Below are 12,563 nucleotides of genomic sequence, written 5' to 3' on the forward strand. Positions count from 1 at the left end.
GCATCCTTAATTTTGCCACGCCATTTGGAACCTGTAATATCACCAACTCCGGCGCCAGTAAAACTGAATCTTTCCTGATTGTAAGCACATCCATAGTTTCGAATTTTTTGGTTGTTCAAGATTTGTGATAAAAGGGCATGCGCTGTGGATGATTAATCTTTCTACTGCTCCTTGGGAGCTGCAATTGTCCTAACTTAGAAGCAATATCCAACTCAAGAGGATAAAATCTCGTCGGAGTAACACTAGCGTTCGTATAATGCGTCTAATAACGTCTATGCTATTAGCTTACATCTATGCTACTAGCTTACGCAAATAGCATAGATGTATAGCACGGAACACTACAACGACGCCAAATCAGTCCGCCGTGTCCATGTCATTGCTTAAGCAATATAACTATTTGAAAAGCAAAGCCTGTAGCAAGTTCTAGGTCTGCATTCAAGTAGTCGGCTTACGTAATGGTCACTAGCGATTTCTTTAAATGGTCTGTTGAACCAACATCTCTCTAATGCCGATGTGCACGGGTCTTGCGTTTTATGACCCGCAATTTCCCAACAGACTTCGCTGAGCGGAATTTCTGCTGCCTTTTAATGCGTTCTACGCTTTTTTATTTACGCTGCTCATTTCATTATTTAATGTACCACCGGCAACGCGCTTTGCGCGTGAATTATTTTAAACAGCGATATATCGTCTTTACACCCTCAAGAAAAATATCAACCTTCGGCCTTTGTTGCTTGAACCGTATTGCCGCATTGCCATTTTCTAACATGGAGGTCAATTTCGTGGTATACCTTAATAAATATCTTATGATAACGTACCTCTCAGACCACATCGCTGTCCTTTAGTTTGATCACGTATGCTATGTTATAGACCAAGTGAATTATTATATAATGAGGATCTGAAAGATATCAATTATTCATTCTACTTCTAAGTATGTAGCCGTGCGAATATTACGCATACGCGGGTATTGGGGTGTAGGAATGAAACTTCCATATTACCAAGCAAACAAGTAAATATGGCAAGGATTTTGCATGTCGCTTCAGTAACAGTAGTATGATAGGGGGTTATGGAAGGATTGGAGGTTCTAATCTGTTTGACAAAAAGAAACGTTCGCGCGTTCTTGTTCATAAGTGCTTGTGTGCGTGTACGCACTATTGAGCCCAGTTTAGAATTCAACATCGCGCCGGTAATTTAAAGATCATGAAGACTACAAATTACGCGTTATGCATCTAGCCTCCTTTATGCCGTCAATGTTTAGTCATCATTTGGGCTCAGTGACGCACATTTTCCCAGAATCACTATTACCGCAAAGCACTTCCTCTGCATTCACAATACCCCCGCTATCATCACCGTCGTTTGTGACACCTTTAAAGCCATCTTGCCATATATGACATGAGAGTATGACATCTATTTTGGCCAGCTAATCATTGAAACTCTTCATGCAATAAAACTGAACGTCCATGAAATAGTAGTGAGGAAATCATCGTTCTGTCGGCGCCCTTTGAGGGGGTCCTCTTCCTGTGATCACGCGATATAACTACATCATTTTACGGAACTCATCATTTATGCTTGTCACTTAAAAAAAAACATTTACGCCCACCAACAAGTAGTGCGAAATACTGACGGTGGAGCTCAACTCACCTACAACGTAGGCACCCAAGAATAGTAGGACAACGCCTGGCGAGAACATCACGATTGATGCATGAGGCACATCCTAATCCTGCTCACTACCGGCCTTGCCTTTCTGTCACTCAGCGTGCTCAGCAGAAGAAAAGTGGCCAGGAAAGGAACGGGGTCCGCACGGCCCACATCCACAACACACGCACCACACGACAGCAGATAGAAACTGCGAGGAACTTCTTGGCGCTGTCCTGGGAAGGAAGGGGGTTGCACCCTTCAGGAAGCGGGTCCTTGCGGATTTTCCCGCCACAAGACGTCGGAGACAATGGCCGAGTGTCTGGTGGTATCACTTGCTCCAGTGGGCGCCTCGCACTGGCGCCGTCGGAAGACGTACAGACAGATACACACACAAACCGGCGTCGCACCCACTCTCGCCCGGGGTGTTGGTCGTCACTGAGCAAGAAGAGGTCCGCGATGAACTATAATTGCCCTAACTGCTTCGGGAGCGGGGGCGGCGGGTGAGAGCCGTCGGCGCGGGTTCGTGAGCTCTTCGTCAGCGTGCTCGGGGTTGACCCTTCGCGGCTCGAGCGCGTACACGCGGCCGACTCAAGAGAAGGGGAAGGGAACGGGGTCCCGCGCGGAGTCCTCTGGGCGGCGTGTCGGTGGGACACGCCCGGCTGTACGAGCGGGCAGGCTACTTTTACGCGGAGTCGCGATGCCTGTGTGGCTGTGTGCCGCGGCCGGCATCAGCTCGTGGGCCCGCGGTTTCCCGGAGAGATAGATAGCTCGGCGGCCCTGCCTGTCTCCGGAGCGGAAATGACGTCACCAAAAACGCCGCTGCCACTTGTTGCCCCAACGTCCTGCGGGCCCGCGCTGTATGGGTGCACGCGAGATGTATATGGTAGAATCGTCGCGCTTCCTGGATTCTGTTTTGTGTAGCGGGGAGGCAACGCGAGTGCCGCTCGCGCGGACAGTCAAAACAGGGATGGGGTTACCAGATGGTTAGTGCGAGTACGCGCCTCTACAGTGAACTTTTGTTTCGCTTAGGGCAACCTCTGCATTAACGTACGGGGAATGTTAAAGCGAGCGGCTATCAACATTTTCCGACCCCCCTGGCACATAAGTTTGTTTTCGCTGGACGTCCCTTATACCCACTATGTTTTTTTACACGAAAAAGCTGCGTAAGAAAGCGCCGAGGCATATCAGCTAAAGTGGATGCTTGGGTGCGTTGGTACGTGTTGGTCCCTTTTTCGAGTACTCCGTCTGTTGCGCTATTTTATTTCCGGGAGGCATATCATTTGTTTCTGGAATAAAGTGTCAGACTTCTCGTTTGCACGAAATAGGGAATCACAGAATTTCTATCCTAGGTGTATTCCGCAGTGTCGCAGACCATGTGCGAACAATTTAAAATTTTATTTTGTTCCATGTCTGTCTAGATTGGTGTTATTGGTCAGCATTATTATGCTCCTTCTTTGTTTTCGCTCGCCGGCTCTTATCTCCTCTCTCTCCATATTTTCTTTCCTTCTTCCCTCCCCCTGGTGTAGGGTAGCAAACCGGATGTTTTTTTATCTGGTTGACCTCTTTGCCTTTCCGTCTTTTTATCTCTCTTTCTCTCTCTGTCTATTACGCTCTTTAAAAGTCATTACAACAGCTGGAAAAGAAAGTTACGAGAATCATTCTACCGCGTTACGAATATAAAAGTCCAAAATAGTTTGAAGGTTCGATGCCTTTAGGACAGCAACGTTCAAATCGGCTTGTATATGCGGATTCATTACGGCATGTGCGTCGGCACAGACGAAGTAGACATGACTTTCGGTTTGAATGCGCGCTGCGTATTCCGGAGCAGTTAGAATTTTACTTGCGCTATAGGGAACACGCGACGCTCGCGCGGCCGAGCTATGCGTTACTTGGGATAGACCAGGATAGACACTGCCGGCGAACGCGGTTTTACGCCGGATTTGGCAACGGCGGCGGCAAGGCCACGTGCGCGCATGCGCTCCTCATTTGGCCCAGAGCCCTGCTAGTCAGCAATAGTTACATTGTGACGCACCACGGATACAATCCGAGAGCTCTGCGCGTGCGCGGAAGCCGGGGCGGCAGTGCTGTGACGAAAGACACGCTGTAGATATCCCCAGCTACGATTAGAGCAGTGACTCCGCTCGACGTTCTTTTGGAAGTCTGTAACATGCAGGAAACATTATGTAAACTGATTCAAAAGTTCTATAGTGAAGTTAATTCTGTCTGTGACATATATTTGAACAGACGACGTTACAATTCCGCCCCTGGGCTTAAAATTTAACCCTTTGCGACGCGGCGTCCTCATTTGGAGATGCGACTTACGTTTGCCATTCCTAAGCACTATTGGCAAGTAAAATGCCAGAAACACAGAGCTAATGGTATATTCAGCATTCTGATTGCCTAAAGTTCCTTTATATCGCTTCTGGTCGAAATATTTTGCTACGCTCAATCGCTTTGGCGAAGGCAGTACCACATTTAACTAGACGTTGGACGTGGGGTGTTTCGGCAGGAATTAAAAAAAAAAAGTTTTTTTACATTTTTAGGCATGCTCGCTGCCAGGAAACAAATATCACAAGTAATTTTAGTGGTCGTTGAATTCGGTTTCTGAAGAAATGTAGCATGACTGTTAGTACAGTGATTAGGTCATTATTTACTGTATAATTACCAGTTAATTCGCGTAAAATAAACTAATTTATTCTAACGCTTCCATTTCCTTTAAATTTGGTCTCCAGCACCCTGGAATCAAAGTATGTAATTTCACGCATTTATAGAGAGTGGATTATAATGCGTGTCGAAGAGGGCTAATGTATTTTTTTATGTATAGCTTTCATTGTTTTTTGTTTTGTTTTTTCGCCCGCTTTTGTGATTCATTCGGCTCGCTTGTCTTCGTTCACGTTTGATCGACTAGTTTCTCGAGACGCACATGATTTCCCGCTAAAGTTTCGTCAGCGAAAACGCCTCAATCCTGTTCTCAATGGTGGCAATATGTGCCGTTTGTATTTTCGGCCCTGTGATCCATGCTCTCAAAAATGCTACTGTCGTCTATGGGCATTACAAGCTTATGCGCTACATTGTTGTAAACCTCTTTATGATTAATTTCGCTCTTTCTGTCGCTTCCTCTTATGATTAATTTCACTCTTTCTGTCGCTTCCTCATATACGCCAGATTAGTAATTGCGGAACGCTGTTTAATGTTCCTTCCTATGGTGAGCCGGTCCGTCACAGTTATAAAAAAAAAGTACTCGTTGCACAAGTGTAGGTGTATTGACGTATGCTCACCCCATAACCTTGGTACGTGCGTCCATTTCAGTAGCTGTTTCATACAAAAGAGCATCTTGCCCTAAACATATATCAAAGATTATAGCAAACTCACAACGTCACATGATAATCCGGGATCTCCTAGTCATCTGATCATATTTGATGTAAAAACCATTTTGTTTTTGTTAGAGTTATTCCTTTGGGTTTTACGCGCCGATCCACGATATGATTCTGAGCGATGCCATGGTGGTCACGTTAGGGGAGGGGGGGTCTATATCTTGAAAAAAATTTAAAGGGCTCCTAAACAGCCCCTGAAAATAGAAAAAGCGAGTGCGTTATTCTCTCCCGATGTTTCCTGCCTTTTCAGCACAATTAGTGGCACCAGCAGCCTGTTATCCGACGTCATGAGGAAATAAGCTCTCGATTGTTCTACATGCCAGGGATATCAGTTGTGAATTGACTCCTACCACACTTTTCCATGTAGTCGCAAGCGAATCCTGCCTCGCCTCACACTACTATTGAGCACGATCAACTTATTTCGTTTCTTTTTGTGCGTTTTGGACTGCGGAAGCCGAGATAACAACGTGTAGCCAAAAATCGCGAAATCGCGGTAGACTTGCCGTTTAGCGCTGACATTTTCGAAGCGTTTTGTCAAGAAACAAGAGGCAAGGAGCAGATAGCGCCTGTTCGGAAGGGTAGTGAAGGCGAGAAAGAAACTACTCTCTCACCTTTCATCTCAGAGTGGGTTAGGGGCCCTTTAACCCCTCAGGATTATTGAACAGGCGCCTCCACCATTTCGTCCACATCGAAATGCCGCCGCTATGTTAGAAACCGCGTCCTCTATCTAAGCAGCGCTAAATGTGAGCCCCTAAGCTGCGACAACCGGTACACTTAAGGCATATTTTAGGTCATCATTGAGAATGCAGCAATACTACTCGGGAAATTTTTCACGAAGTTCTTTTGGCAACCAAATTACAAGCTAGACATGCGTTGCCCCCTTTATCAATCTTTATGTTACGGTTGACTATTGCGGTTCATCAGTGATTGTTTAGTCGAAAACAGAGGAAGCCGCTATGCACTCGTGTGTACGAAGATCTGAGACATATCAGCGGTCGCAGCTTCTTCAGTCATGTAGTTTAATAGAGAGTTTGAGAATTGGGGCCCCAAGGAGCTTGGGGACCCAAGAAGTTTGCGAGGCGCCAGGGCGCATGCGCGGAACCCAAGCCACTCTTGGGCTCTTGCGCTCGCGTTGACCCAAGGCCCAGAAGTCGAAAACTAGCGTGGGTCCCCATGGCGTCCTGGGTAGAGAGCGACACGATGCAGACGCAGCGCAGGCCACGACGCAGTATGGCACGCGTCTCGAATAATTTTAGTTTGGCCACGTATGGCGCCCCGTGCATTTGACCCAACCCAGCTTGCGTTTGACCCAATTCTCAAACTCTGCTGCTCCCCCGAACGCAAGAGCAGCCTGCCCAACGCAGCTTGGGGACCCAGCGTCTTGGGTCCCCAAATCTCAAACTCTCTAATAACTCCTGGGATCTTGCGTTCCGAAACCACGACCGGAATATGAGAGACGCCGTAGCGGAGGGCTCCAGGTAGTTTCGAACACATAGGAGTCTTTAACTTGCGCAGATATGTCACAGTGCACAGGCTTCTATAGGATTTCGCCTCCACCGAAACGCGACCATCGCCGCCGATATCGAACCCGCGTTCTTCGAATCAGCAGACGAGCAGCGTAACCACTGCGCCACCCCAGCGGCTAGCCAAATTGTGACGTAAGAAAGTGTTCATGACTTAATTTATAAACATTTGTAATAGTTTGTTTAGGACTCAGAAGACCCTGGCTCCTTTGTATAGCACCGGCTGCTACTTCTGACAGACCATGGAATTACTGGAAGCCACGACATGAACAAAAAAAACTGCATAACTATTCACTTATTTATTTCACTATTGTTACCACGTGACTTTCTATTTTATACAAAAGAATATAATATTATATAATTTACTATATAACATACGAAAATTATTTATACGTACTATTATTATATTATTCCACATCAGGGGTCTTGAACTCGGCTCAGCTAGCGGGCCGCAGTAACGAAATGCTGCAAGTACCGGTACAGTGAGGAAGGTTAGAGCGCGGGGACGGGAGGGATGATTGAACAAATTATCAGCTAACGTTTTCATTTGAAAGAAGGCTTTTCCCATATCCCATATATGGTCTCTCTTGAAGGCGTTTCGGCACGAGGATTCGAGAAACATACCGGTACCGTTCTCGAGATTGGCTGAAATCTGGACGCCGATTCCGAAATATAGGGTTTTTATTCCACGGTTTTGTTTAACACACGGTGACCGCATGGTGTGTCTCATGAAATAGGTTCTTGAGACTAGTGACGTCTGTGTATACCTCATGAATATACCTATCAAGAAAAAAAAGATATGGGACGAAGACGGTTATGTGGTGCCGGCCGGGCCGCACGCGACCCACCTGACCACGTGTTTGAGACTTTGCTTTACATCATATAAGATACATCGAAAAAGAGAGAGAAAGCTCTTTAATGAAAAACAAAGAATCCTACCGGCGCATGTAAAGGCGCCTACGTGCTACTCAGTATAGGGGAGGGGGGTGAGGACAGAAAGGCCTTAGGAGGAGGAGGGCAGGAAAGCAAAAAATATTACCACCGTGGTGTTTGCATGTCACAACGTAGTGGTTGTGAAGCATGTTACGTTAGAGTTTATCAATTCGGTTAATGTCCTCGAGGAATCTGAACAGAAATTTTAAAATCTGACGTTGCTGAGAAGGAGAGGACGTATTTCGCTTAGATTGCCGGGCATACGGAGAAGAAAGAACTTGTCTCCAAAGTAGAATATGCTCAACTTCCCAAGCACCGCTAGATCTCGGGAAAAGTACTTGGATAAGATACATAATTTAATATAATGTTATCTTGGTGCTTGCACTATGACATGGTTACGAGGCACGCCGAGTCCGGGGAACTCTCGGATCGATTTCGTCACCTGAAACAGAATCCGCACCATCGAACTTAGCAACGAGACACCCTAGTGGCTACGCTATAATGGCGGGTATTTTAGGCGCAGGAGACTTGAACAGAAGAAGCGGCTACAAAGTGAGTCATGTATAGGCGACGCTTCCGGGATGTTACCGAGGGAGGCTTGCAGCGTTAGTTCCTCGTCTCGTTCGCGTCGAGTGGTGGCGGACCGAACGCTACTTGCGGCCGGAAGTCAAGGCCAGCGTGCCGGAGAGATACGCGATCCGCGAACGGAACTTGCCCAGCAATTCTGAAATGCATGCATGCGACAAGTTGGTTGGCTTTTAGGCGCGTTTATTTGTTTGATTCCACGCAGCTGCGCGTGACGCACTCGATGAAGCCGAGCTGCAAGTAACAAGGATAAATGAATATCTGACCTGATGTCTTTTGTGCGCACGATGGAACGTAGTGAACTGCTCACGTCCCTGCACAGTCACATAAATGTTTAGCTGCATCGTGCACGACTTTTCAAAGGCGAAAGCCTCAGATGCCTCATCGAGCGCGGAAATTGACCTTTGGCGTCAGCGTCAACAAGAGTGGGGCAAAAAATCGTCATCACGTGATGACGCACGATATGACGTCACGGATCGCAATAATTTGTACCGTCATTATGACGTCATAATGGCATCGTTAAGACGTCCCATAACGTGACATCACATGAGGACGTCATCACACGACGTAGTCGCTTGGTCAAAAGTGGGCCGTTCACGGAGGCAGTGCAAAACCAGGTGACCTGCTGAAAGCTTGCAATGCTTCCGATCCTGGAGGCAGTCGATAACTACGTTAGGCGCAGAAATATCTTGGAAGGGGTTGGGGGTGCATCGATACAACGACTGAGAAGAAAAGAAGATGACTTTCGCCTTCGAGTCGTCTTATCTGAATGCATAAGAGACACTGAGTTTTCTCCTTGCTTTGACTGATGCGCCATCAGCAAGCCGTAACTGACATGGTAAGTTGTGTAACTACAGGAATTTCTCCTACATGGAAATACATCCATAGCTGCGCTTTGCGCAAGGGTACTGCGCGGTAGAATACGTAGTACAATCATTATTTTTCTAGGCTCTTTTTTTTTTATCCCACTTCTTATGTATTGCCTCATTTGAATGGTCCTGCAGGAAAACAAGCTAAACTGAATGAAACCCTGAGGCTCCTTGTGGTCGCTTGAGTTTGCTGTCAACTCCGAACTCAATGTAATTTATTGAGGTTCACGCGCTTGGACAACCCCAAGCTATAGATCGCTTGATTCAGTTAATTGGGCAAACTTATTGTTTCCTTAACACTTTCCTGTGTAGGACTTGGCCGTTTATATCGCTTTTTTTGTTTTTAAAGCCAACGTTACGACGTTAAAAAAATCAGACAAAGAATTGAATGTGCCAAGACCGATATATGATTACGAGGCAGGCCTTAAAAGAGTCCTGACACAAAAATTTTCGCCCCGAGTTTTTTTACTCCAGTGTACGTGTTGCTGGGGGCCTGTTATTCATAACACGGCACATCGTTTGCTGCAGCGCGCGACAGGTAATTAATTACAAGCTCCTCATTACCGACGCAGCCTCAGTTTCGGTTTCACAGAGCTCCAAAAACGACAAGCCGCCGGGTGCAACTATCACCACCTAGCGAGTGAAACGCTCGGTCACGTGAGCACACAGAACAGTGACGCATATTCGCGCGGTCTGTCGTCGTCGGGCTCATCGTCGTCTGATGGCGTCGATTTTCTTGCGGCGGGGATGGAAGGAACTTTCGACGTGGCGAATCACTTCAGGTTTGACCCGCTGGCGAGGAGCGATTCGTCGGGAAGCGCGTCAAAACAGAAATGGCGGCTATGACGTCATTATAACTTGTACCGGCTACAACGGTTACGTAGGGGAAGTAGGGGGGTCACCTCGGGTCACCTCTGAGGGTGTCAATGCACTAGGTACGGCCTATAATGCTGGATCGCGCTCGCGAACTTCAAAATTCATATAAAATACCTTCCAAGCTTTATTCGCTGTCGATATTTTGCAGATGGTACACGCACGTACACGGGAATCGATCCAGCAGGCTATCTCGGCCGCGAAATTTTGTGTCAGTACCCCTTTAAGGGGGACTTGGCTTTTGGTGTCACCTTTCTCATTTCTTCACCGATGTCGATGAAAACTAGCACACCTATTGGAAATGTTTCTGTCATGTTACTTTGCAAATTTCATGACCATATCTTTATAACATTTTCATGTGGAATATATTTCTCCTTCTGGTTTTGTTCTGTGTGTGAGTCGCATAAAAATATGAAAAGAAAGTCGTTCAAAGCACTGTGTATTCTGAGGTGTATAATTGTGGGCGTGGCATTCACAGATTTTTTTTTTCAGCACAAGTTTTCGAGTTCTCGTTTTTTGTTAAGTGACCGTGGAACGGACATCAAGGCTGTGAGCAACTGGTCAATTAGCTAATTACGAAAAAGTCATACTGGAAAATCAAGAGTGTCACGCCCTGGACTATACACAAGCAATATAGAACAAAAAAGAAACAGAACAGAAATAGACTTAGCGGTCACGGAGAAATCAGCGGCACAAGTGAAGCAGGAAGCGAAAAAAAAATCGTTTTGACACAATGGCTTTCAAAGTTGTGCCTTTTTATATTGGTTTATTAAGAGGCCCATGGGTTGTAGTATTTGGTACCCCTTTCTGTGCACAACTTCTTGAGTGCTCTGAATTTAGTTTGATATGCCTTGCTTTGCTAAAACACAAAAACCATTGTGATCTTTGCTGTGTTTTATGACCTTGGACCTCTTAGACATGTGGCCTCTCATATGGTGTGCCCCTGTTCCCTTTCCTTTTTCTTATTCCTCTTTCCGGTCTACAAAGAACAATTTGCATAGATTTTAAACGAAGTTCTTTGTATGATGTGGTGTAATAGACATGAGAGAAAACAATACAGTGTAATCTGATTAGGCCATATACTGCGATAATTTTCCAGCTTTCTTGTGTTCATGTTATCACTAGCCTAAATAATAGTCTTGATCACAATTGACCATTGAATCATTTTTATAGAATACTAAAAGTGTAGCTCCCACCATGACAGCCTATGCCTTATTCCTAAATAACAGATAGTTATGGCCAAGACATTACTGGTACATGAATTTCTGAGCAGTTTATTCACTGACGCGAGTTGGGTAGATATAATTTCGCTCCCCTGTTTCACACAAGCCTAATATGTCACCCTCGCCTGTGATACGCTTCATCATTTCCCCGGTCGCGGAAACGGTAGTCTGCGATGCTTTCATCATTTAAGAACATTCTTCAAAGCTTGCGGCGATACCAAGCACGGCTCCAAGCTCGTCTAAATTGCATCACCAGTGCTTCATTTCCCTGCGATATGCTCGGTGGTGGCATTGGTGATGATACCCATTATACCTAGCCGTGGCGACGAGAAATCGACCGCGCAATGTGTTTGGTCCCGCACTTTGGGGCGCCGACGCGCGATATTGTTAGCCGCTTCTCCGAGCAGCCGCTGCCACACGAGCTTGGCCATGGGGTTAAGCCTAACCGCGACTCCGAGCAGTAAGTTCAGTCGCGATGTGCGTCGCCACGGTGACCGATGTTTCAAGGTACGGCATGTTCGATCGCGAGTTCATAGAGTCGTCCCACGATGGTCTTCGTCACGATGTCCGAAGTACTGATAAGCAGAACCTATAACCGCGGGTCCCACGACTCAGTCAGACGCGTGGCTGCGATGTTCGCGACGAGCGCGTCGCGCTATCGTCATTTGATGATTGAGCTTCCGGTCGCAGCTGCCAATTATATTCTATATTATCGTCGACCCGTGAACACAGAACCAGTGCAAACACGTAACTGTAAGCAGCGCCAACAGCTGTGACCTCGCCATAGGCGTGCGCACGGGAGGGGGTGGTGGGCGCAAAATGTGCCCCAAACCTTGACTTAGTAGGGGTGGGGTCGTTGCGATGAACATTCGCCCCCTTAGACCTCGCGACGCGCAAGCAACCGACGACGCTCCCCTTGGAGCGAGCATCGTACCAGTGGCGAGGTCCGCTTGAGCAAGATGGCTGAACTCGGCCAATCGGAGACCTCCTAACGACCTTCAAACATTTGCTCTTTGTGCGCTTGTTTCTGAATGGAGGAGCTAGCTGAAGCGGGCAATTGGAACACGGAGAAATGGTCTTTCCAACGAGCCCAAAATGGCGGCGCCCAGTTGCGCCGCTGCGGCACTATAATATCTATTTGAGATTTCCGCAATAATTTTCGCCACCTCGGCAGGTGCAACAAATTTTTGAAAGAACTTCTAAATGGTTTTCAGTGAAGATACCTTGCAATCAGATAGAAAAAGGGCCACAGAAAGTGAACATGGGACATTAAAAAATTTTTTTGCCATTATTTGCGATACCAAAACTGCTTCCCCTCTTAATGAGCGACCTGGGGTGCTCTAGGGTGCACAGAATTTGAAATAGACGACAGAGTTGCCATTTATCAAAATCTAAATGCGGTCTGCCGTGTCCAAAAATCCTTGCCCGCTGCCACGTGCTTATCAGCGTTTCAAAAATAGTTTTCTCAAAACGTAGTTAGCTAACATTCAAAGCGCGAAGTACATTAGAGAGGAAGTGCCAGCGACAATCACTAATACTAAATTGGGG

General features: G+C 46.6%; 1 protein-coding gene across 1 annotated transcript in view; it reads right to left on the reverse strand.

Annotated features, from left to right (window-relative positions):
• Positions 1-2,249, reverse strand: part of LOC119405297 (receptor-type tyrosine-protein phosphatase kappa) — a 227,174-nt gene extending 224,925 nt beyond the window's left edge. Inside the window, exon 1 of the mRNA XM_049419250.1 lies at positions 1,639-2,249. Within this exon, the coding sequence (XP_049275207.1) occupies positions 1,639-1,687 (49 nt within the window). The 5' untranslated portion in view covers positions 1,688-2,249. The remainder of the gene's footprint in view (positions 1-1,638) is intronic.
• Positions 2,250-12,563: the final 10,314 nt, after the last annotated feature.

Source organism: Rhipicephalus sanguineus, chromosome 9, assembly GCF_013339695.2.
Source record: "Rhipicephalus sanguineus isolate Rsan-2018 chromosome 9, BIME_Rsan_1.4, whole genome shotgun sequence".
Lineage (NCBI taxonomy): Eukaryota > Metazoa > Arthropoda > Arachnida > Ixodida > Ixodidae > Rhipicephalus > Rhipicephalus sanguineus.